General features: G+C 46.0%; 2 protein-coding genes across 3 annotated transcripts in view; both read right to left on the reverse strand.

Moving 5' to 3' along the window:
- LOC141261725 (kinetochore-associated protein 1-like) overlaps positions 1 to 9,521 on the reverse strand; it is a 34,553-nt gene extending 25,032 nt beyond the window's left edge. Inside the window, exons 1-2 of one of the 2 annotated variants that reach the window (XM_073676238.1) lie at positions 9,420 to 9,521; positions 8,236 to 8,371 (exon numbers count right to left, since the gene is read on the reverse strand). In XM_073676238.1, coding sequence (XP_073532339.1) covers positions 8,236 to 8,277 — 42 coding nt within the window. In that variant the 5' untranslated portion in view covers positions 8,278 to 8,371; positions 9,420 to 9,521. Of the gene's footprint in view, positions 1 to 6,595; positions 6,693 to 8,235; positions 8,372 to 9,419 lie in introns of those variants that run through there. The other variant, XM_073676239.1, reaches the window with a different exon arrangement.
- The window catches only part of LOC141261709 (kinetochore-associated protein 1-like), a 95,867-nt gene continuing 81,178 nt past the window's right edge, over positions 9,417 to 24,105 (reverse strand). The window contains exons 15-18 of the mRNA XM_073676237.1: positions 23,028 to 23,238; positions 22,669 to 22,781; positions 22,534 to 22,583; positions 9,417 to 9,538 (exon numbers count right to left, since the gene is read on the reverse strand). The gene's annotated coding sequence lies outside the window, so the exon portion shown is untranslated. The remainder of the gene's footprint in view (positions 9,539 to 22,533; positions 22,584 to 22,668; positions 22,782 to 23,027; positions 23,239 to 24,105) is intronic.

Here is a 24,105-nt window from a genome sequence, read left to right on the forward strand (position 1 = left end):
TGAATCAAAGGTCAAAGTGAGCCCATCTGCCTCATTATAATGAATGATTCCATAGAGAGTTTTGTCTGAATCCTTTTCATCATAGATTTATTGCTCCAATATTTACTTCCACAACTGTTTCTCCCCTTCCTACATTGATAGATCTGCTTCACGTCACTGGTCTTATTATTCTGTGTCCTGTTATGTATAAATATGTGATTTTGTGTTATACTATGCCCGATGAAGAGGCCTGAGTAGTCTCGAAAGCTTGCTATTTATTACCATTTTTTCAGTTAGCCATTAAAAAGGTATCAACCACTGAGCACTCTCAAATTTTAATATTTTTCTATCTACTGGCTAACACGGTACAAAGATATATTTTTCCTGTTTTTAAATATTAAAAGAGGGATTTTTGGTACTCACCGTAAAATCTCTTTCTTGGAGCCTTCATTGGGGGACACAGGACCATGGGTGTATGCTGCTGTCGCTAGGAGGTTGACACTATACAAAAAAAGGAAAAATAGCTCCTCCTCCGCAGTATGCACCCGCCTACAGGCACCAAGCTCACCAGTTAGTGGCTAGAGCAGTAGGAGAAGCACAAAATAACCAACTATGTAATGCCCAACGGGGCACAACCGTGAAAAACTAAATGAGATGCCCAACAGGGCCAACAGGACATATGTCCAAAAACAGGGAGGGTGCTGTGTCCCCCAATGAAGGCTCCAAGAAAGAGATTTTACGGTGAGTACCAAAAATCCCTCTTTCTCTATCGCTTCATTGGGGGACACAGGACCATGGGACGTCCCAAAGCAGTCCCTTGGGTGGGAGAACAGAAGATAGTCACAGACTAGGTCAGACTTCAGCAACTGCCGCCTGCAGGACCCTCCGTCCCAGACTGGCATCAGCCGAAGAATAAGTGTGGACCTTGTAAAACCTTGAGAAGGTGTGAAGAGAAGACCACGTTGCGGCCTTGCAGATTTGAGAGGCCGAAGCCTGATGGCGGACCGCCCAAGAGGCCCCCACCACCCGGGTGGAGTGAGCCCTTACTCCAGGAGGGGGAGGTTTGCCCGAGATGCGATGTGCCTCCAAGATGGTCGAACGTATCCAACGGTTGACTTGGAAGCAGGGAGACCCTTGCGATGCCCCTCAGGGATGACAAAAAGGGCATCCGAGCGCCGAAGGGAGGCCGTTCTGGAAAGGTACACACGTAGAGCTCTGACCAGGTCCAGTTTGTGCAGAGACTTCTCCCGTGGATGCACTGGAGCAGGGCAAAAGGAAGGCAAAACGATGTCCTCATTAATGTGAAAAGTGGAAACCACCTTTGGCAAAAAGGAAGGCACCGGCCTGAGCACTACCTTGTCTTGATGGAATACCAGAAAAGGCGACCGACAAGAGAGGGCTGCGACTTCTGCGACCCTTCTAATAGAGGTAACAGCCACCAGAAAAGCCACCTTCCAGGAAAGGAGAGAGGCTGGAATGTTCTGAATGGGTTCAAAAGGAGGCTGTTGTAGGACGCTTAGGACCATATTAAGGTCCCATGGTTCCACTGGAGGGCGATAGGGAGGGCGCCAGGTGGGCCACCCCTTGCAGAAAGGTCCTGACCTGAGGACGGCTAGCTAAGTTACGTTGGAATAGGATGGACAAGGCCGAAACTTGGCCCTTGAGAGTGCTGAGAGATAGTCCCGCCTCTAGGCCAGACTGAAGAAAAGCCAAAATGACTGGCAAAGAAAAGGACATAGGAGTCAGTTGATCTTGCTCGCAGTGACGAAAAAAAGACTCTCCAAGCTCTGTGGTATATGCGCGAGGTAGGGGGTTTTCTGGCGCTAATTAGGGTCTGAATGACATTGTCAGTAAAGCCCGCCGTCTTCAACACCGCGGCCTCAACGGCCATACCATTAAATTCAGAGACCGAGAACTCTGATGAAGAATAGAACCCTGAGAGAGGAGGTCCGGACGGTCTGGTAGTCTCCAGTGGGAGTCGACAAGCAGATTTACCAGATCTGCGTACCAGACACGTCTGGGCCAATCTGGGGCTACTAGGAGAACTGGTACTCCCTCTGTCTTGACCTTTACTCGAGGGATCAAAGGTAGAGGTGGAAAGAGATAGGGCAGTTGGAACTGTGACCATGATATGACTAGCGCGTCCTGAGCGATTGCTAGTGGATCGCGGGACCGAGCTACAAAGGACGGGACCTTGTGGTTTAACCGGGACGCCATGAGGTCGACGTCCGGCGTGCCCCACCGCAAGCAGATTTGGTGAAACACCTCGGGATGGAGAGACCATTCTCCTGAGACGAGGCCCTGCCGACTGAGAAAGTCGGCCGCCCAATTGTCAACCCCAGGAATGTGGACTGCTGAGATTGCCGGGACCGTCTTCTAGGCCCAAAGTAGCACTCTTGCCACCTCTTTTAAAACGGGCTTGCTGCACGTTCCTCCCTGATGGTTTATGTATGCCACGGCCGTGGCATTGTCCGATTGTACCCGGACTAGGGACCCTGACAGGGTCTTCTGCCAGTGACGCAACGCCAGGTAAATAGCCCTTATCTCCAGAATGTTGATGGGTAGGGAGACTTCGTGGGGACTCCACCGGCCCTGGACCGTATGTTGTAGAAAAACTGCCCCCCAACTGATGAGACTGGCATCGGTCGTGACCACCTGCCAGCGAAGCGGAAGGAATGATCTCCCGGGTCTGAAGGAAGAAGGGCGGGACCACCAGGTTAGCGACCGTCTTACTTGACAAGGTAACCCGATGCGTCGATCTAGAGATGACGGATTCTTGTCCTAAGCTGAGAGAAGGGCTAGTTGAAGAGACCGGGTATGGAACTGGGCAAACGGAACTGCCTCCATGGCCGCTACCATCTTTCCCAGGACACTCATGCATATGCGAAGGGAGTGTGGACTTGGGTCGGAGAGGATGTGAATTGCTTGTTGTAGGGAGTTTATCTTTTCCCTCGGAAGGAGGACCCGGGCATGGGTCGTGTCGAACTGCATCCCTAGGAAGGTTAGGCGTTGGGATGGGACCACGGAGGATTTGTCCGTGTTGATCAGCCAGCCTAACCGGGAGAGAGTGTTCAAGGTGATCTGAAGGCTGTGGAGACAGTCCTTGAACGTGGGGCCTTTGATTAACAGGTCGTCGAGGTAGGGGATGATTACAATTCCCCTTGTTCGAAGAATGGCCATAACTGTCGCCATCACCTTTGTGAAAACCCTCGGGGCTGTGGCGAGGCCGAAGGGGAAGGCAGTGAACTGGTAATGCGCGTTCTTGAAGGAAAAGCGTAGGAACTTCTGATGTGACGCGCAGATTGGGATGTGAAGGTATGCATCCTGAATGTCCACTGAACATAGATATTCCCCGGCCTCCATCAAGGTGATTACCGACTTGAGGCATTCCATCCTGAACTGTCGGATGCGTACATGTCGGTATAGCTGTTTGAGGTCCAGAATAGGACGTAGTGAGCCGTCCTTTTTCGGGACGACAAAGAGATTTGAGTAAAAACCGGAAAACCTTTCCTGAACGGGAACCGGGACTATGACTCCTGAGCGCAGAAGAGAGGTGATGGCTTGGAGGAAACCGGGAAGCAGAGATGATTGTGGGGGGCGGGACCTGAGAAAGCGTGATCGTGGGCTGGAATCGAACTCGATTTTGTAGCCGGAAGTCACAATTTCTTTGACCCAGGCATCCACTATTGCCGGGAGCCAAGAATCTGTGAACAGAAGGAGACGGCCGCCCACCCTGGGAGAAGTCCCAGGTGGGCCTGGGAGAAGTCCCAGGTGGGAGTGACCCGTCATGTTGAGGAAAACCTGTTGGATCGTGATCCAGAGGACTTGGAGGAGCGACTCTTTGGGCGCTAGTTAGGCGTGGGCCTAAAGGAAGGTCTACAACTGTCCCGCTGTGCTGGAGTGTGGTCCTGTTGAGAGGAGGGGTTCGGTTGAGCGAACTGACGAAAGGGAAGGAATTGAAGGGGGCGTCTCCTAGGAAAAGGGCGTTTGGGTCTGGGCTGGGGGAGAGAGGTGCTCTTACCCCCCAGTAGCATCGGAGATGATCTGATCTAGCTTGGATCCAAACAGCCTGGAACCTTAAAAAGGAAGATTAGTTAGAGATCTTTTGGAAGCCGGGTCGGCGCTCCAGGCTTTAAGCCAAAGAATTCTACGTAAGGCAACGAGATTACTGGAAACCCGGGCTGAGCATGCAGCGGAGTCGAGGGACGCCGTAAGTAGATATTTTCCGGCAGTGCCAATGTGATCAGCTAAGTTGGCCAGATCGTCCGGGGAGGACCCTGGTAGGATGCCCTGTCTGAGCTGTTTGGCCCATGCGGACACCGCTTTTGATACCCACGTTGAGGCGAAGGAAGGGCAGAGGAAGGTGCCCGCAGCCTCAAAGGCTGACTTAGTGAGGGCCTCAACCTGTCTATCCGTGGTATCCTTAAGGGAGGAACCATCCGGAAGAGACAGTACAGTCTTGGCGGAAAGGCGAGAGACGGGAGGATCCACAGATGGTGACTCCGTCCATTTGCTGACAAGGTCATGGTTAAAGGGGTATAAGATGTTTAACTGTTTCTTTCCTGTAAAGTGCTTTTCTGGATGCTCCCACTGCTTTTGAAAAAACGCTGTCAAATTCTGCATGGTTATAAAAAAGTGCGTGCAGGACGCTTAATCTTTTTGAAGGAAACTGAATAGTCCCGGGAAGGGCTCTCGTCTTCTGTAACATGCAGAGTCTGATTGACAGCCGTTATAAGGCTGTCTATCATGTCCTGGACCTTGGAATACTGGTCTGAGTCAGAACCAGATTCTGAATCTGAAGCAGAGTTAGATCCCAGGGCGACCACCGGAGACGCAGGGAGCATCTTGGAGTCTGGAGAGCTGGAGGATGAGCTTGCGTGAGTCCGTTTCTGAAAACGTGCCGTCGGTCTGCCCCTGTGAGGAGGGGGCAGGGGTGCCTGCGAATCGTCTGTGAGGACGTTCGGAGCTCTGGTGGCCGTGGATAACATAGGCAAACGTTCTGGCAAGCGTTCTAAGACCTGCAGCAGAGAATGAGAAACCTTGGTGAGGTCAGAGACAGACTGTGACATAGCAACAGCCCACTCCGGAGGGGAGGGGGTTACCACGTCCTGAGCGGCGGGGGGATCTTGGGGTACCAGCATGGCGGGAGGTTTGCAGGTCGAGCAGAAGGCCGTAGTGAGACCCGCGGGCCACTTAGTACCGCAAAGAGCACAGGTGTAGTATGTGACAATGTGAGAGGAACGGACTGAGGACTCCCTGGGTTTGGGCATATGTGCCTGACCAGGGATACTGCAGAGGGGATCGCTGTGAGCAGGGGGGGTCGATGTCGGGACAGAGCCTACCCGATCCTGTAGAGAAGCGGTCCCGTGTCCCCCTGAAGGCTCCGAAGGTGAGGCTGGAGCGGGTCGATAGGTGCCGACGGAGCAGGGAGCTGCGTGCGGCAGAGTGATGGCGTCGGTGCAGAGGACGCAGAGTTGATGACTGAGCGCGACGAGGCTCCAATAGGTAGATGGGAAGAGGGGCGGGCTTGAGAGGCCCGCCGTGATAGGTCCGCAGAAGGCACGAGGGCGTGACGGAAGCGTCACTATGCTCCTCGGCCCTGGTTGGTCAAAAAAGGAGAGAGCGTATAGCCGTCGGAGCGGGGCCGGCCACCAGACACGCGCCCCCCCGACAGAGAAAAGCGCGGCAGATTTGCCACGCATTATGAAGGAGAAGGAGGAAGTGGCCCAGGGAAGCGCTGTTAAGCGCCATGTTTGGTGAGAGGGGGGAGGGGGGCAGGTAACGCCGGGGGAGTGGGACCTGCAGCTAAAAGGCAGGGAAGTACCTGTCTTAGCGGGTCCGGGAACCGTCCCTTCCTTTCTCCTTCTGAGGATGGTCTCAGGATGCCTTCCTGGATAGGGCGGGATCCTGGCTTTTCCTCCTTCCCGCACTGTCCGGTCCTGGACAGTGCAGGAGACGGTGTCAACCCCAGAAAACTGGGGGAAGGTCACCCACAGGGACCACCGTCTCCCTCCCAGGCTGCTCAGAGTAGGGGGCTGGGGTGGGGAACAGGCTAGGACTGGCCACCGAGATCACCCTGAGACACGGGTCTGAGAGTGGGCGATGTGGGGGTAGCCACATTGCTCTCTCGGTCGCTAGTGAGTTAACAGGGGAGGCAATGTGCCCTGTTAGCCTGAAGAGCTGTATCTGAAAAAGAAAAAAGGTTAATAAACACAACAGGGTTAGATCTGTAAAGATCCAGGTCTACCTCCTACAGACACTAAGCTTAAACTGGTGAGCTTGGTGCCTGTAGGCAGGTGCATACTGCGGAGGAGGAGCTATTTTTCCTTTTTTTGCATAGTGTCAACCTCCTAGCGACAGCAGCATACACCCATGGTCCTGTGTCCCCCAATGAAGCGATAGAGAAATTTCAAGTGTCGGATATGTAGGTCTGAATAATTAGTACAATTACAGGCCTCATTCAGACATGCGTGTATCACAGTCCAGGTACGTACAAGTGTTGCCCGGACTGGATGCAGATCTCCTGACCCGATCTTCACAGCTTCATATATACATTCATGGACCAAGTTTCATGGATGTCTGAACTTGGCCTTAGAACTGTCATTTACCAGCTTACCATGTTAAATCCAAGCAGCTTTTGAAATAATCCACTCCAGAGTTGAGGGTCAAAAACTTGGTATTCTAAACTAAGCTCTGTCACCAAATCTCACCGCCTAGAAGGGTAACATAAGACATGTACAGTCCTTAGTAACCTCATATATAAGGGCTATAAAAGCTTAGAGTATATGGTGAAAACTGAGCAGGATAGGCACCTATGAAGGTTAAAGCTAAAGTGGGGATAATATCTGAAGAACTAAGCTTGAAAGTGAATGCTCTTCTTCTAAAGATTAAAGCATCTTATTTTTTTTTTACTGGGTAATTGGCTAAAAATTAAAAAGTGCCTAAAGCCATCACTATGGGCGAGCTTATAGGTGTTAACCATATAACTGCATACGGTTTATACACTCATCTTACTAATTTAGCAGCATATAGAAAGCTCCTAAACTCCAAGGGGTGACTGCAGGCAGGTGATACAGATCTCTGGAAAAACAGAGCTCAAGTTGTTATACTGATACATGAAGAAATGAATCAGCACAGAGTGTTACACCCATTTAAATAAACTAAGGACGAGATATTCAGAATCGTTGAATATTCAGATGTTTTAACAGGCAGCTGAAATGAGGCAGATTGTATCTACCTGCTCTAAAAAAGCAAAGCTTATTTTAGTCTTAAAAACAATTTCTTTAAGAAGTTTGTGCTGATTTAATAACGTTCTTTCATTCTTTTGGAAACAGAGGCAAGAAGAAAAAAAAAAGTGTTCAAAGGTCGACCTTCACTACGACTAGGATAATTTACCTGGTACAACCAAGTACATGAAATCACACTTTTTTCACACCGTCAGTTGGCACGTTACAGTTAATATTATTCTCTGATGTTATGTTTCTGCAGACAGGATACTTTGTGGTCAAATCATAATCCCACTAGAATGTTATGCAAATTGATTTTACAAAACCATCGCTGTATTGCCTATAGTGTAAAAACTCTTCTCTTAATCTACCAGACATGATTAATGCTTGTCCGGGGTTCATCAGAAGGAAGTGAGTGCACAGCAGCCCAAATTAGGCCTCTGATTGGCTGCAGGGCTCATGGGACAAAATATCTCACGAGCTTCGAAAGACCCGGTGCTGACATCCCTGCAATGATGCAGGCCACTGGAGGCAAGTATACATTATTTTTATTTTACAAGGGGAACTACTTTATTAAAAAATAAAAAGATTGTCTACTACCTTTAAAAGGCACATTTCATAAGAAGTCTTCACTTAGTTGTTAAGAATTTCAATAGAACAATATAATTTTTTTTATTTAAGTAGAAAACGTGCCAACATTTCAAATTATTATTATTTCTTCATAATTTGCTTAATAAATGCTGAGGAAACCTCTGATGAAGATAATGTATTAGTAATAGGTTTCAAGACAAAAAGTGATTTTATATGAAATAAATAAATAAAAGCGACACATGACTGACTGTTCTCAAATCGCTCACAGATTTCATGCCTCAATCTTGAATTCAGTAGATTATAATGAAAAATTAATGATCACTTTACGTCAAAAGAGTGCCCCGTCCCCTTGTGCCTGAGTATTCTATAATCCTAAAGGCTAACAATGATCATCACTCACTGGGCTGAACAAATACTCTTTACTTTTCTTCACACTCACCCTGGCTTCATGACTGTGGTTTTTCCATAGGCCTTTAATCATTCCCTCTTTGGGACTGCTATGGAATGACTCTAGAGTGTATGGGATGTTTAATATTTCAAATTCGGATAGATAGGCATAACACTTCAGGTAATACCTAGACAAGAAACCATTGAGAAAATAGTTATCGCACTCTTTATACAAAAAAAAAGTGTAAAATCACCTTGACATTTGCTTGAGATTTGGGCTAATACTCACAAGTGTCACCATTATTGAATCTTTTTGGCAACCAAACAATTTTTACAATTCCACATGTTTAGAGGTTTATTGATTAAAAGGCAAAGCTACTGCTAAAGCCCCCGTCTCACATAGCGAGATCGCTAGCGAGATCGCTGCTGAGTCAAGGTTTTGGTGACGCAACAGCGACCTCACCAGAGATGTCGCTATGTGTGACACTTTGCAGCGATCAGGCCCCTGCTGTGTGGTCGCTGATCGCTGCAGAATGTCCTGGACCATTTTTTGTTTTTTGCCCTCCCGCTGGTCAGCACACATCGCTGTGGTAACCATGATAAACAGCGGGTTACTAGGAGCACACACGCACTTAGTAACCCGCTGTTTATCATGGTTACCACTCTGCTATGGTGAGCGGTAACCTCCCGCTCACCGTAGCAGGCCCGTAACCATGATAAACAGCGGGTTACTAGGAGCGAGTGTGCCCCTAGTAACCCGCTGTTTATCATGGTTACCAGCCTGCTCCTGCTTCAGCAGGCTGGTAACCAGGAGCAGGACATCGTGGAAAGATTCTTTCCACGATGTCGCTGCTCCCCTGATCGCTGGTGAGCCTGCCTGTTTGACAGCTCACCAGCGATCACATAGCGACGCAGCAACGATCCCTGACAGGTCGTATCGTTGTGGGGATCGATGTAGCATCGCTAAGTGTGACGGGGCCTTAAGGTGGCCACACACCTCAATAGCCATTTCAGTCAACGTCACAACCCCGAGCATGCAAGTGTTCTTAATGAGGAGATAATAAGCAGCAGCCAGACATTTCAAGCAAGGCTTATCTCTCTCGTGGACAAGCGATCAATCCTCTAATCTGCATGCACAATTCCTCCTCCCCCTAAGCTACAAATCCCAATATTAAACGTACATTCGATGGTTGGCCAGTCTCCCTGAAATTGGCGTGGTCAGCCAACGTTACTTACTTTACTTGGTCAATGGGTTTTTTCACAAGTGACACCACAGTCTCAGTGTCAGCCAAGTGGATTAAACATTGAAGAGCTCGACTTCGGTGTGCAAATGTCAATTTGGTAACACCAAATGACTTTAAAAAAATTAAAAAAATACATTATAAAAAAACAAACAATACCGTCACAATGGTGATTATTCCAATCTGTCACATAACAATAACATGCAACTTTTATTAACATGCAAGGTTATGTGAATGTAAACACATACGTTTTCCAGAATCAATAAAATAATTTACTTAATCACAATTTCTTTACAATTTCTTTATTAAAATGCCAAATATTTTAAATAAAGAAATTATAAAAAGATTACTTACCCATCTGGCAATTAATAAAGATGTACCTATCTGTTAGGCGCATCTCAACTGACTGGTGACAGTATATTCAGCTTACGTATGGACATATTCAAAAACGGTTTTAGACAACCCCTTTAGGGTAGGGCCACAAATTCCAGCTGCTGTGGTATTTAGATTGATTATGAAATGCAAAGTTTGCATCTCAGCAAATAATGGGATTACTCTGTTGATCCTATGTTAACCCTTTAATGACCAGGGTTTTTTCTCTCACCTTCTTCCAAGAGACATAACTTTATTTTTCCAGTAAGAGAGAGGAAGCGGAGGGTTGTGAGATACTGCTCTGGACGCCGGGATCTCCAAACCCAAAAGTATGGGCCCAACTTTTTCTAAAAGTATGGGCCCTTTGGGGATAAATTAGGGTTGCTTACGAACACTTTTTCCAATACCTTACATGTGGGCGCAAACACATGAGGAGATGTGGTTTGCTTGATCCAGTCTTACCATGTTTACGGTTTCTCATCTTTTATCCGTGTGATCTCTTATGTGGACGTATCAAGACTGGCTCATCCATTATATGTTTATGAGGGAGACATAGTCATTGATGCCAGCATATTATATGTAGAACTCCTTTAGCACTTTAGAGTTGCTTTCTTGCATACTTATTTTCTATAACCGCTTGCACTATATTTGATATCTGTATATAGTGTTATATTTTTTATTATTAATTTGATGAATTTTCTATGAATCACTATATTATGCACTTTTTCCCAATGTATCTACTTCTATCTCTGGTGACATTCTATTATTGCACAATTGATTCTATATATTAGGAATGTCCACCATTCTGAGGGAATTCCTCTATCCGCTATTCTAGTAATAGAAGCAGACTAAGGGACCCTTTTAAACGCATCGGAAGCCTTTGCAGGTGTATTTTGCTAATTATTCTAATTTACTGAGATAATGATTTTTGTGTTTTCATTGGCTGTAAGCCATAATCATCAACATTAACAGAAATAAACACTTGAAATAGATCACTCTGTTTGTAATGACTCTATATAATATGAGTTTCATTTTTTGTATTGAAGAAATGAAATAAATTAACTTTTTGACGATATTCTAATTTAGTGAGAAGCACTTGTTTATATATACATATACACGTACATACAGTGGTGTAAAATGTGTTTGTCCCCTTCCTGATTTCTTATTCTTTCGCATTTCGTTTGTCAAGGATGCAGAGCTGAGTCGGTATAAAATGGACTGACTCAGACTCCTAAAATATATAGCAAATTGGGTACAGTAGTACAATGCAGGATGTGCTATAAATGTTTTCTTAAGACTTTAGGAAAGTTATGAAATGTCCTAGAAATGTCTGTTCTGTTCCTGATGTAAGGATCTCTGCTTTTAGATGAGATGAAGCTATGCTGCACTTTATGTACATGCTCAGTAGTGAGGCCGGGCTGTGGAGTCAGAATCGTGGAGTTGGAGTCAGGAGTCAGGGAAATTGAGGAGTCAAAGGTTTAACTTACCAACTGCACAGTCCTGATGTTTGTCACCATTAAATGTTTCAGATCACAAACAAATGTAAATACTATACAAAGATAACACAAGTAAACACAAAATACAGTTTTTAAATGAAGGTCTTTATTATTAAGGAAAAAAGAAATCCAAAGCTACAGGGCCCTGTGTGAAAAAAGTGATTGCCCCCCCCCCTAAAACATAAATGAACTGTGGTTTATCACATCTTTGGGAAGCTGCGTTCAATTTTCCTAGCCACACGCAGACAGGCCTGATTACTGCCACACCTGTTCTCAATCAAGAAATCACTTAAATAGGACCTACCTGACAAAGTGAAGTACAACAAAAGATCCTCAAAAGCTAGACATCATGCTGTTATTTAAAGAAATTCAGGAACAAATGAGAAACAAAGTAACTGAAATCTATCAGTCTGACAAAGGTTATAACCATTTCTAAAACTTTGGGACTCCAGCCAACCAGAGTGAAAGCCTTTATCCGCAAATGGCGAAAACTTGGAACAGTGGTGAACCTTCCCAGGGTTGGCCAGGCCAACCAAAATTACCCCAAGAGCGCAGCAACGACTCATCCAAGAAGTCACAAAAGACCCTACAACAACATCCAAAGACCTGCAGGCCTCATTTGCCTCAGTTAAGGTCAGTGTTCATGACTCCACCATAAGAAAGAGACTGGGCAAAAATAGCATGCATGGCAGAGTTCCAAGACGAAAACCACTGCTGAGCAAAAAGAACAAAGGCTCATCTCCGTTTTGCAAGAAAACATCTTGATGATCGCCAAGACTTTTGAGAGAATACTCTGTGGGCTGATGAGACAAAAGTTTAACTTTTTGGAAGGTGTATGTCACAATACATCTGGCATAGAAGTAATACAGCATTTCAGAAAAGGAACATCATACTAAGAGTAAAATATGGTGGTGGTAGTGTCATGGTCGGGGGCTGTTTTGTTGCTTCAGGACCTGGAAGACTTGCTGTGGTAAATGGAACCATGAATTCTGCTGTCTACCAAAAAAATCCTGAAGGAGAATGTTCAGCCATCTGTTCGTGACCTCAAGCTGAAGCGCACTTGGGTTATGCAGCAGGACAATGATCCAAAACACACCAGAAAGTCCACCTCTGAATGGCTTAAGAAAAACAAAATTAAGACTTTGGAGTGGCCTAGTCAAAGTCCTGACCTTAATCCGATTGAGATGCTGTGGCATGACCTTCAAAAGGCAGTTCATGCTCAGAAACCCTCCAATGTGGCAGAATTACAACAATTTTGCAGAGCTGAGTGGGCCAAAATTCCTCCAGAGCATTGTAAAAGACTCACTGCCAATTATTGCAAATGCTTGATTGCAGTTGTTGCTGCTAAGGGTGGCCCAACCAGTTATTAGGTTTAGGGAGCAATCACTTTTTCACACAGGGACCTTTAGGTTTGGATTCCTTAGTCCCTTAATAATAAAGACCTTCATTTAAAAATTGCATTTTGTGTTTTACTTGTGTTATCTTTGTCTAATATTTAAATTTGTTTTGTGATCTGAAACATTTAAGTGTGACAAATATGCAAAAGAATAAGAAATCAGGAAGAGGGCAAACACTGTTTCACACCACTGTACATACATGTATGTTATTATATCTTTTATCACACAACAAACAGCTTTTCAGATACAGTGACTGTGCTAAGAGATATTGTCAGTAAATGAAAAAAGTGTATTGGGAATTATATGCAGTGACAGTAAGAAGACAATGAATATTTTTTTCCTGAGAAAAATTATTTCCCTTTGTATAAAACATCTATGCATAAAGCCTAAACATTGAAACGTGATTAAACAATTGGAACTTAAAAGTCCTTTATAATAAGATGATGTAAAACTGTAATGCTTACAGATGTGGTGGAGGTGGCTACTGCATACAGTATTCTTGAACTGAAATCTAGAGGGTATAACTGAAGGAGGTACCGTATATTCCGGCGTATAAGACGACTTTTGAAGACTGAAAAATCTGCTGTCTAGTCTGGGGTCGTCTTATACGCCGGTAATGTTTTTGAACTTTCAGAAAGATCCTAGTTACTTACCGGTAACGGGATTTTACAGAGCCCATGACAGCACCACCTGAGAGAGGGTATCCGCCCACCAAGGACAGGAACCTACTGAATAAAAAGGCGGTACCTCTCCTCCGCATCAGTTTTGTTTCAGAGCATGAGAGGGCCTCCGAAGACAGGTTAATACATAACCACCACCTCAACATATGTACTAAACACCTTAAAAAAAGTGCACACCACAGTGATAAAGGGGAGGGAATTAATAGGGTGCTGTCATGGGCTCTGTAAAATCCCGTTACCGGTAAGTAACTAGGATCTTTTCCCCTTCTCCCATGACAGCACCACCTGAGAGATTTATAGAGATCAAATACCAGAGGGAGGGATCACCGCTTGCAACACCCTTCTACCAAAGGACAGATCAGTAGAAGAGGAAAGGTCAAGACGGTAATGTTTGTAAAATGTAGCAGGGGATGACCAAGTTGCCGCCTTACATATAATGTCGATGGGCACATCCGCCTTCTCAGCCCAGGAAGCAGCTACCGCTCTGGTGGAATGGGCCTTCAGGTTCTCAGGAACCGGCAGATTGCTAGAAGAGTAGGCTAAGGTAATAGTATCCCTGACCCATCTAGCTATGGTCCCCCTTGTAACCTTAAGTCCTTTCCTAGCCCCCTGAAAGGATATAAATAAAGCGTCACTCTTTCTCCAGGCTTTTGTCACTTCCAAATACTGGACTAACACCCTCTTAACATCTAAGGTGTGAAGCTTATGTTCCTCAGAATCCCTAGGATTAGGATAGAAGGAAGGGAGAGTGATTACTTGCGTCCTATGGAACTTGGAGGCTACCTTTGGAAGATAGGCCGGGTCTGGTCTTAAGATTACTCTATCCATACATACTTGAGTGAATGGATGGTTAACGGATAGTGCGTGTAAGTCACTGACTCTACGAGCTGATGTCAGGGCCACCAATAGCGCAGTCTTTAAAGTTAAGATTTTTTCTGAAACCTTCTCTAAGGGCTCGAAGGGAGGTTTGGTTAATGCTTCCAGAACTAAATTAAGGTCCCAAGGAGGCATTCTTGGAACAGGAATAGGTCTGGATCTATGACAGGCTTTAATAAATCTAATGATCCATCTATTTGCTGCCAAGTCATAATTATACAGTGCCCCCAGAGCTGATACCTGTACCTTAAGAGTACTGGTGGCTAGTCCCATGTTTAACCCCTTCTGGAGGAATTCTAGTATGGCCTCAATAGGAATCCTCCCTTTGGCAGACTGACCCGAGGTAGACAAGAACTTAGCCCAGGTTCTACCATAGATTCTAGTTGTTATCGGCTTTCTACTTGCTAGAAGGGTAGTAACAAGATCCGGAGAAAACCCCCTTTGCGTCAATAGCGACCTCTCAAAATCCAAGCCGTCAAATGCAGGCCCGCTCTTTGGGGATGACAGACTGGGCCCTGCCTGAGGAGATCCGGGATGTCCGGAAGAACCCATGGATCTGCTTGGGACATTCTCTTCATCCAAGTGAACCATGGTCTCTTGGGCCAGAACGGGGCGATCAATATAACCCTCGCCCGTTCCTCTCGGATCTTCCTCAGGATAGTAGGGATCAGTACTAAAGGGGGAAAGGCATAAGCTAGAGTGAAATCCCACTGAATCTGCAGCGCGTCCACCGCAAACGCCCCCTCTTTTGGATTCAGGGAGCAAAAGGTTTCGGTCTTCCGATTGTGTCTGTTTGCAAACAGATCTATCTGGGGCTGTCCCCACCGATCCACAATCTGCTGAAAAACGGCTGGATTCAACTCCCACTCTCCTTGTTTCAAGATGTGACGACTCAAGAAATCGGCCTTTATGTTCTCTTCCCCTTTTATATGCAGTGCCGAGAGCGTAACCAGCCGACTCTCGGCAAACCTGAAGATCTGATCCGCTATTAACATCAGAGGGAGAGACCTGGTACCCCCCTGATGATTGATGTAGGCGACTGTTGATCTGTTGTCTGACATTATCCTGACGTGAGGACCCTGAAGAACAGAACTGAATTCTTTTAGCGCGTTTCTGGCTGCCAACAGCTCTTTCATGTTGGAAGAGAGACTTGTCTCGCTGTCCGACCAGAGGCCTTGTACAGAACGATCCCTTAGGTGAGCTCCCCAACCTTCCGCACTTGCGTCTGTTGTAATTGTATCCGACACCTGGAAGGTCCAAGGAACCCCCAAAGATAGGTTGACCGGAGATGTCCACCAGTCCAGGGAGTTGATCACAACATCTGGAAGAGATATTTTCCCATTCAGGCGACCTTTGAGCCGCCTGTCCGCTGCCAGAATCTCCTGTTGAAGACATCTGGAATGGTGCTGGGCCCACTGAACCGCCGGGATGCAAGACGTCATTGTACCCAACAGAGACATTGCACTCCTCAGGGTCATGGTCGGATTGCTGACAACCTGAGATGTTAGGGATCTGATCTTCAGTTTCTTTTCCTCTGGCAGAAGACAGGTTTGGTTTTCTGAGTCCAGAATGAGACCCAGGAAAGACTGAACCCTCTTTGGTTCCAGCCTTGACTTCTCCAGATTTAACAGCCAACCTAGGCGTCTTAGACTGGCCATGACGTCCGCCAGGGCTAGAGCACAGAGTTGACTTGATCTGCCCACTACTAAGAAGTCGTCCAGATAAGGGATGACCAAAATATCTCTTTCCCTCAAGTGCGCTGTGACCTCCAGAATGATTTTTGTGAAGACTCTCGGCGCCATGGAAATGCCAAAGGGAAGAGCTGCGAACTGAAAATGCCTTACGTGCCTGCCGAATTGTACAGCTACTCTTAGAAACTGTTGATGATCTGGCAAAATCGGGACGTGGTAGTAGGCGTCCTTCAGATCGAGGACGCACATAAAACAGTCCGGAAATAACATCTTTATGGCTGATTTTATTGTTTCCATCTTGAAAGGCCTGTAGATTAAATGGTCGTTCAGTCTCTTTAAGTTCGCAATGGTCCTGAAGGAGCCGTCCGGCTTCTTTATTAGGAAGAGAGTCGAATAGAATCCTCTTCCTTGCTCGGGTGCAGGTGTTTCCACCAGAACTCCTTTCATGAGCAGAGAGAGAACTTCCTGCTGTAAGGCTATCTGTTCCGCTAAACCTCTGGGGGCTGATATTTTGACAGTGTTCTTGGGCCTGCTTTTGAACTCTAATGTGAGCCCCCTCCTGATTATCCCTAAGATCCAAGAATTGGATGAAATTTCCTTCCAGGCAGGCAGGAGGGGGGACAATCTTCCTCCCACCTGGGGGGAACTGTCACTTAGGGGCTTTCTTATTCTCGGAGGAGGGACCCCCAAACATGAAGCCTCTGCTATACGGCTTTCGGTCTTTCCAGCTACCTTGGTCTCTGGGAGCTTTACTGCGGCTGTATTTTCTCTTCCGAAAGGAACTGTTAAATCGGGAACCAGACACCGTGGGAAATCCATGTTTTTTGTCTGCGGCTTTATCTAGGATGTCATCTAGACCTTTGCCGAACAAGAAGTCCCCCTCACAAGGGATTGAGCACAGTTTAGACTTTGACTGCACATCTCCTGGCCAGCTCTTGAGCCATAGCGCCCTACGGGCTGCATTAGAGAGGTTTGCAGACCGGGCAGCCAGCCTAACTGAATCTGCCGATGCATCTGCCAGGAATGCAGCCGCTCCCTGCACAAGAGGAAGGTCTGATAGAATTTTCTCCCTGGACACATTCCCCCTGATCTGGTCTTCCAATTGTTGAAGCCAGATCATCATAGATCTAGCAGTGCAGGTCGCTGCTACTGCCGGTTTAAGGGCCCCTGCTGACGACTCCCAGGTTTGCTTAAGGAAGGACTCCGCTTTTTTATCCAGCGGGTCTTTTAAGGCTCCTAAATCCTCAAAGGGCAGAGTGGATTTTTTTGAAGATTTTGAAATGGCCACGTCAATCTTAGGGGTTTTGTCCCATTTAGCCGCATCCTCATCCTCAAAGGGGTACCTCCGCTTGGAGGATGATGGCAGCTGACCCTTCCTCTCCGGTTTCTTCCATTCCCTTTCTATCAGAGATTTAATCCTGTCATTGACCGGGAATGAGAGTCTCCTCCTTTGGTCTAAGCCCCCGAACATAACATCCTGGACTGTTCTGGGCACTTTGGTATTGGTAATACCCATAGTCCCTCTGACGGCTTTAACTAGTCTCTCAGTATTCTCAACCGAAAAACAAGGTCTGCCCCCCCCATCATCATCCGAAGACTCCGATGACGATGAGGAGTGATTAGAGGAGGAAGGCAGTTCTCTCGTAAAACGGGACTCCACTGATTCCTCTGATTCTGAAGAAACTAGTTTTCGCTTCTTCTTTTTGAGTGAGGTTAAGCCTCTTAAAGACTCTCTGACCTCTGTCTGGATTAGATCCTTTAATTCTAAAGAAAACCTGGAGGACTCCTCTGCAATGGTTTTCTGAATACAGTCCGAGCATAGGTTTTTGGCATAGGAGGTGGGAAGACCGATTTTGCATAAAGCACACTCCCTGTTTTTACTTTTAGCACTACACTTCTTCGCCTCCTGCCCCAAGAAATAAAAGGAGAAGAAGGAGGAAAAGAGAGAGAGAGAAGAGCACATTATTCAAGGTGAGACTTTCACGAAGATCACTCACCACACTGCCGTTCAGACTAGGGTACCGGAGGCGGTGGTTGCCGTTCACATGAGGGCTCCCATCTGGCGGAGGTGGACTGACGAAGTCTTTTCTGACCAGTCTTGCCGGAACTCGTACGCCCCTCACTGCTGTGACTTTGTCGATGGGAAGATTCCCGTTCCATTTGTTTGAGCTGCTTGCGCTGCTTTGATGGCTGTGGCTGCTGCTGTACTTCCTGTGGCGGTGACAGCTGCTGCCCAGGTGACTGCGGTTCCTCATCCATCATGGCGGGGATGCAGACACCGCCATCCTGATTGCTCCCCATCCTTAAAAGCAGTAGGGCTCCACCTCCTTTAGGCTCCTCCCCTTCCGGCAGCGTGCTCATCTCTCTTTTTTTTTTTTTTTTTTTTAAATTTTAGCCAGCTGGCGCGCTACCCGCAGATCCACCTGCCTGCGCGCTTGCAGTGGGATGACAGCTTCCCACCCGCGCATGCGCAGACCCGGTTTCCGGCGCACTCCGTGATAGGGCGCGTCAGCACCCCGCGCGTGCGCAGCCCGGACTTCCGGCGCGCTCCGTCACAGGGTGCGACGCGACCCCCACGTGCGCAGCCCGGAAGACCTGCCGGCCGGCGCGCTCAGTTCATCTTTGCGAGGCGCAGGCCCCGGCGCACGCGGGGAGGAATCCAAAAACAGCACCTCCTCCCCACACGCAGACCCGGGCAGCAGCCAGACGGGCTGGGAACAGGGACCATCTGCTGCTTCCACGGCCTCCAGGCCGCACCGTCCATAATCCAGGTACGTGAGGTACCACCTGGTGAGGCTCCCATCAGGGACAGGAACCAAAACTGATGCGGAGGAGAGGTACCGCCTTTTTATTCAGTAGGTTCCTGTCCTTGGTGGGCGGATACCCTCTCTCAGGTGGTGCTGTCACGGGAGAAGGGAAAAATTGACATGCGGGGATACTCTGGGGGTGTTAATAAGCTGCCGTGGCCGTATCCCTGCCATGTGGGAGTTAATATAAGGTGGAGGGAGTTAAAATACGGCGGCAGTAGGTCCAGACAGTCAGCGCTTCTGTGCTGAAACTGACACATCGCTGCGCTGTGTCTTCTCAGGCCTGGGACACAGCGCAGCGTATTCCCAGCAGCGGAGACAGACAGAACCTAGCGAACTTTTCTGACACATCGCAGTGTCTTCCCAGCTCCGGACACAGCGCAGGGCTTCTGTGCCGACAGCTTTCACTTGTCACAGAAGCCCTGCGCTGTGTCCGGAGCTGGGAAGTTTTAAACAATCACACAGCCCCATACTGCTTCCCCGCAGCCTCCCACCCCGATCCTCCGCTCCCCTCGCCACCTCCCATCCCGATTGTAAGTTAGGACCGGGCGGGGAGCGCAGCACCAAGGAGCGGGGAGCGAAGGACCCGGGCGGGGAAGCCGGCAGTGAAAAGACTTCACCGCCGGCTTTCCCGTTCTGTGCTGCGCTTTCCCGCCGGTTATTTCAAATGAACAGCTGAGGTATCAGGTGATGCTGATCAGCTGTTCATTTGAAGTCGCCGCGGTGCCCTCAGAGGGTTCATGTGAGTTCATGCTTGACTGCATTGCATGAACTCACATGAACTTTCCCACGGTCTCACAGGTCAGCCTCACCTCCCAGACCCGTCATGATTGGTGTGTGCGGGTGTCTGTGCGTGTGTCTGCGAGTGTGTGTGGGGTGTCTGTGCGATGTCTGCGGGTGTGTGCGGTGTCTGTGAGATGTCTGCGGGTGTGTGCGTGCAGGCAGACATAGGCCGATGTGACACTACTACTCCTATCGGCCTATGTCTGTCCCCCGTCCACTCCTGCCAGCAGGATCAGCTCGATGGGAGCAGTAGTTCCCATCAGCCTGATCCTGCTATATAAATTGCCCTACTGTGTCCCCAATAAATTTTAAATACATGTCATTGGTGGCCAGTGGTTGCCTACAATAAATTAGTTCATACATTACCTGTCCCCGCCGATCGCCACCTAAAATAAAGTAAAAAATAAAAAACTACACCTATACTCACCTAGACACCTAATTCCCCGAAGCCATCGATCTCCTGCAATAAAATATAAAATAATAAACCACAACCTTATCCTTACCCCTCCGTAGTAGTACACGAGTGTCCCACGAAGATCTCCAGTTCAGAGCAGCCACATAGAATGTGACCGCTCTGAACCGCTGCTGCCGCTAGAATGACGGGGCCGTAAAGCAGCCCCGTCATTGCATAAGCAGGTTCGCCGGAGTTCAGGCAGCGCTGCTCCGGTTAGCTGCTTTACGGCCCTGCTGTATCGTGAGAAATTCCCACGGTACAGCAGTGCCGTAAAGGAGGTCTCCGGAGCTGCGCTGACTGAATGCACTCCGGTGACCTCAGTCAGTGGCTCCCGCTGCTGGGAGCGGATGTGTTCCCGGCAGTGTGAGCTTACAGCAGCCATGCACAGCTGTCACCATCTCCAGATGTGACAGCTGTGCATGGGAGATCAGCGCAGGAACGTGGACAGGTAACTATTTTTTTTTTTAGTAAACTAAGAATTAAATAAAATGGTGTGGTTTATTTCAAATAAATTATTTTTTTCTTGGTGTAGTTTGTGTTTTTTCTTTTTAACACTTTGTAGGTTAGTAATGGGGGTGTCTTATAGACGCCCATCATTACTAACCTGGGCTTCATGGCAGCTGGCGCTGACATGAACCCCAACCCTATTACCCCCTGCCACCGCACCAGGGCAGCGTGGAAGAGCGAGGCTAAGTGCCAGAATTGGCGCATCCTAGGGATGCGCCATTTCTGGGGCGGCTGACGGCTGGTGTTTCTAGCCTGGGAGGGGGCCAATATTCATGGCACCCTTCCTGGGCTATTAATATCAGCCCCCAGCTGTCTGCCTAGCCTTTGCTAGCTATTAAAATAGGGGGGACCCCACGTCATTTCTTTGGGGGGGTCCCCCATTTTAATAGCTAGTAAAGGCTAGGTATTCAGCTGGGGGCTGATATTAGTAGTCTGGGAAGCTCCGTGGGCATTACCCCCTTCCCAGGCTTCAAACATCTGCCCCAGCTGTCTGCTTAACCTCCGCTAGAGACTAAAATTAAGGGGAACCCCACGCCATTTTTTTTAAAATAAATCCTTTATTTTAACACTAAATGACAAGTACAGTAATCAACACTGTCACTGTACTATCTATCTAATCTATGTATGATTCTCTATTCCTTCTATTCTAAATTGTCGGGTACAGATGCTGAATTGCCGGCTGGCTTTTTTAAAGAGACGGTGCACGAAAACACTATTATTTTTTTAAATAAATCCTTTACACTAAATGACAAGTACAGTAAGCAACAATGTCACTGTACTTCATATATATGTGACTGACATATTTCTATCTATCTAATCTATGTGTGAAGCTCTATTCTTTCTGTTGTAAATTGTCGGGTACCGGTGTATGCCGCTGATGAAAATGGATGATAGTAATGTTGTTGTTGTATGCCTTATGTTTATGAGTGACAGTTTTCCTGCTATATACCTGCATGTCATAAGAATTTAAATTAAAAAAGGACCATGTTAAATTCAAATCTGTTTTTTTAAAATTTTTACCGGTGTTTGGTATGCGTTGGAAAAGGGGTAGTCTTATACGGTGAATATATCCTAAACTCTATATTTTAACAGGAAAGTAGGGGGGTCGTCTTATACACCAGGTCGTCTTATACGCCGGAATATACGGTATATAATTCTGCAAAATAGGAGAACCAGAGAATGACAATACTGGAATCATCAGTAATCAACAATGCAACATGCATATATGGCTGCATATTAACATGCTGTTCTCACAAATTACATTCAAGCATGTTTATGGGGAAATCGAAAAATCTAGCAGTCAGCCAAACCAGCATTTCACTATCAGCTAGCATGCATGGCTAGTTAAAAGGGACGCTACAATCAGAAATTGACTTACTATGTAAATTCAGTTTGTGCGTTAAATTATTTTTAACATATTTTTGGCAATGTCTTTTATTTCTATATCATAATACGTATTAAAAATGTAAAAACAATTAACTTAATTTTCACACTGGCCACTGGGGCTATTTTAGACTCTAACTTTCCTGTTTCAATAAATCCACAGGTTCATTAGCCACAATAAGTAAAGTAAAGACACTAGCACTCAAGGGGATAAGTATGGCTGAAAGCTGCTGACATAAAAACGGGTCCTGTGTGGCAAACCCGTGGAGCAAGGTGATCAGATAAAAACTGGATACTGTCGCACTAAATAGCTAGTGAATGGACATGGGTGAAGGAAGGGGGGAAAAGACGTGCAATTATAAATATATCAATAAGAATTGCCCAGATAACCCCTTCAAAAATCATGGTGATCATAAATTTGTGTGTACATTTGAATTGACACCTCTCCATAAATAGAAGAAATAACAATTTGTGGTGTTTCTGCTAACGCCGCAATTCTGGTGTTTGGGTTATGGATCTCACATATAGTATATAAATAATACTTTTTAATAGAAAGATATTGGTGTATCAGTTCATAATGTTACAAATAGTTACCACCACAGACCTGGCATTTCAGCTAACAATCATGCATGTGAAACATAATGCTTCCAGTTTACTACATACCTGCTGAGACCCTCATCCCCTCGAATGTCACCCAATAAACCTTTATCGTTCTGTAAAACAAAAGCAAATAAAGAGAAGGACCATTCTGTTTTCTTTTTATGTTTGTCAATTAAATAAAAGACTGACTGTACTCACAGATGCTTGTGGTAGTGTATTCGGGCACAGCCATTTATCGAGTAGAAGGTCACGAATTTTATTAACACTCAGGTTGTTGACTTCAGCTATTTGCTTAGCTATTGTGTGGATATCTAGAAAAAAAAAAAATAATATAAACCAAAGGCTTCAAAGTGTTTCAGTCGGCATATTATACAGAGGTCTTATGTGTAACCTAATCAAGCGTTATGACAATTATCCTGCAACATAACATTTTGCCATTTAGTGCAGATTATCGTAAAAAAAAGTTGTTATTATTAAACTAAACAAGAAATCACCATAAATATATTAAATGAGAAATAAGAAGAAACACAAAAATAAATTATTTGATTTGTACAAACCTGGATAATCTCTGCCTGTTGGGTTGCGTATTCTTTCCTCCACACTACTGTGCTCAAACAGTGAAATAATAAGGGTTGCTGGTTTACCAATCTATTTTAAGAAATCTGGAGTGTTTATTTTGTGCGTTATTAGTACATTTTCTATGGCTGATCGTTGGTACTGCACGCTTAGCTTCTTTATTAGTGTCTCTGCTCTTTCATGAGATTCTTCCTTTAACGATAATAAGGTAACAATATGTAATTGCATTGTAATGGTTATATACCTTACATATACAATAAGGTGTTCAGAAGTTGGAATTGATCTATGTAGTTTAGTTTTGTACAGAAGTTTATGTAGGATATATGCTATAATACAGTGCAACATCTAAATGAGCTGCAAATGTGAAAAGTATTCAAATTAGTCTTAGAAAATCTACAACTTTTGAATGACATTGACCTGTTCTTGAGAAAATGACAGATTTTATCAACTGGGCCCCATCATAAACCTTTCTTCAACAAGAAACATACAACATGATTCACTGCAAGTGGCATAATAATAATATAATAACAATTTTTATTTCTATTGCGCCAACATATTCCACAGCACTCTACATTTTAGAGAGTATCTCCCAGTAATTGCTTAAAGGGATTATCTGGGGCCATTTTTTTTTTATTAAGGGCCTAAGAACTTATTTTTTTTTTACTTTCTTTTACTCACTTATATAGCACCATTAAAGAAGCACATGCATCAAAGTTTTTATCCTCCTAAGAAATTATAATCACATTATATAGCACTGTGTACTTACAATTGCTCATTTTGCCTTTCTACCAGCTAATTCTTCCCTTTTCTCTGCTCTTTGTAGAAACAGGAAGTCTCTTTTTCCTGCATGAATCTTTCCCCTCTTCATCTCCTGATTCTGTTGCTCCCTCCTCCCTCTGCCAGGGACCTTTGCAGTAACCCATGAGTCACGCAGGGAAAATTGACCTCCTGTTTCTACATAGAGCTTAGAAGGATTCAGCAAGTAAATTTTTAATCTCGTGATGTCAAAGACCTAATAGAAAAGAGAAGAATTAGCTGGGTAGAAGGGCAAAATTAGCA

Source organism: Phyllobates terribilis, unplaced genomic scaffold, assembly GCF_046119375.1.
Source record: "Phyllobates terribilis strain yellow unplaced genomic scaffold, ASM4611937v1 Scaffold_1__5_contigs__length_1240528914, whole genome shotgun sequence".
Taxonomy (NCBI): Eukaryota; Metazoa; Chordata; class Amphibia; order Anura; family Dendrobatidae; genus Phyllobates; species Phyllobates terribilis.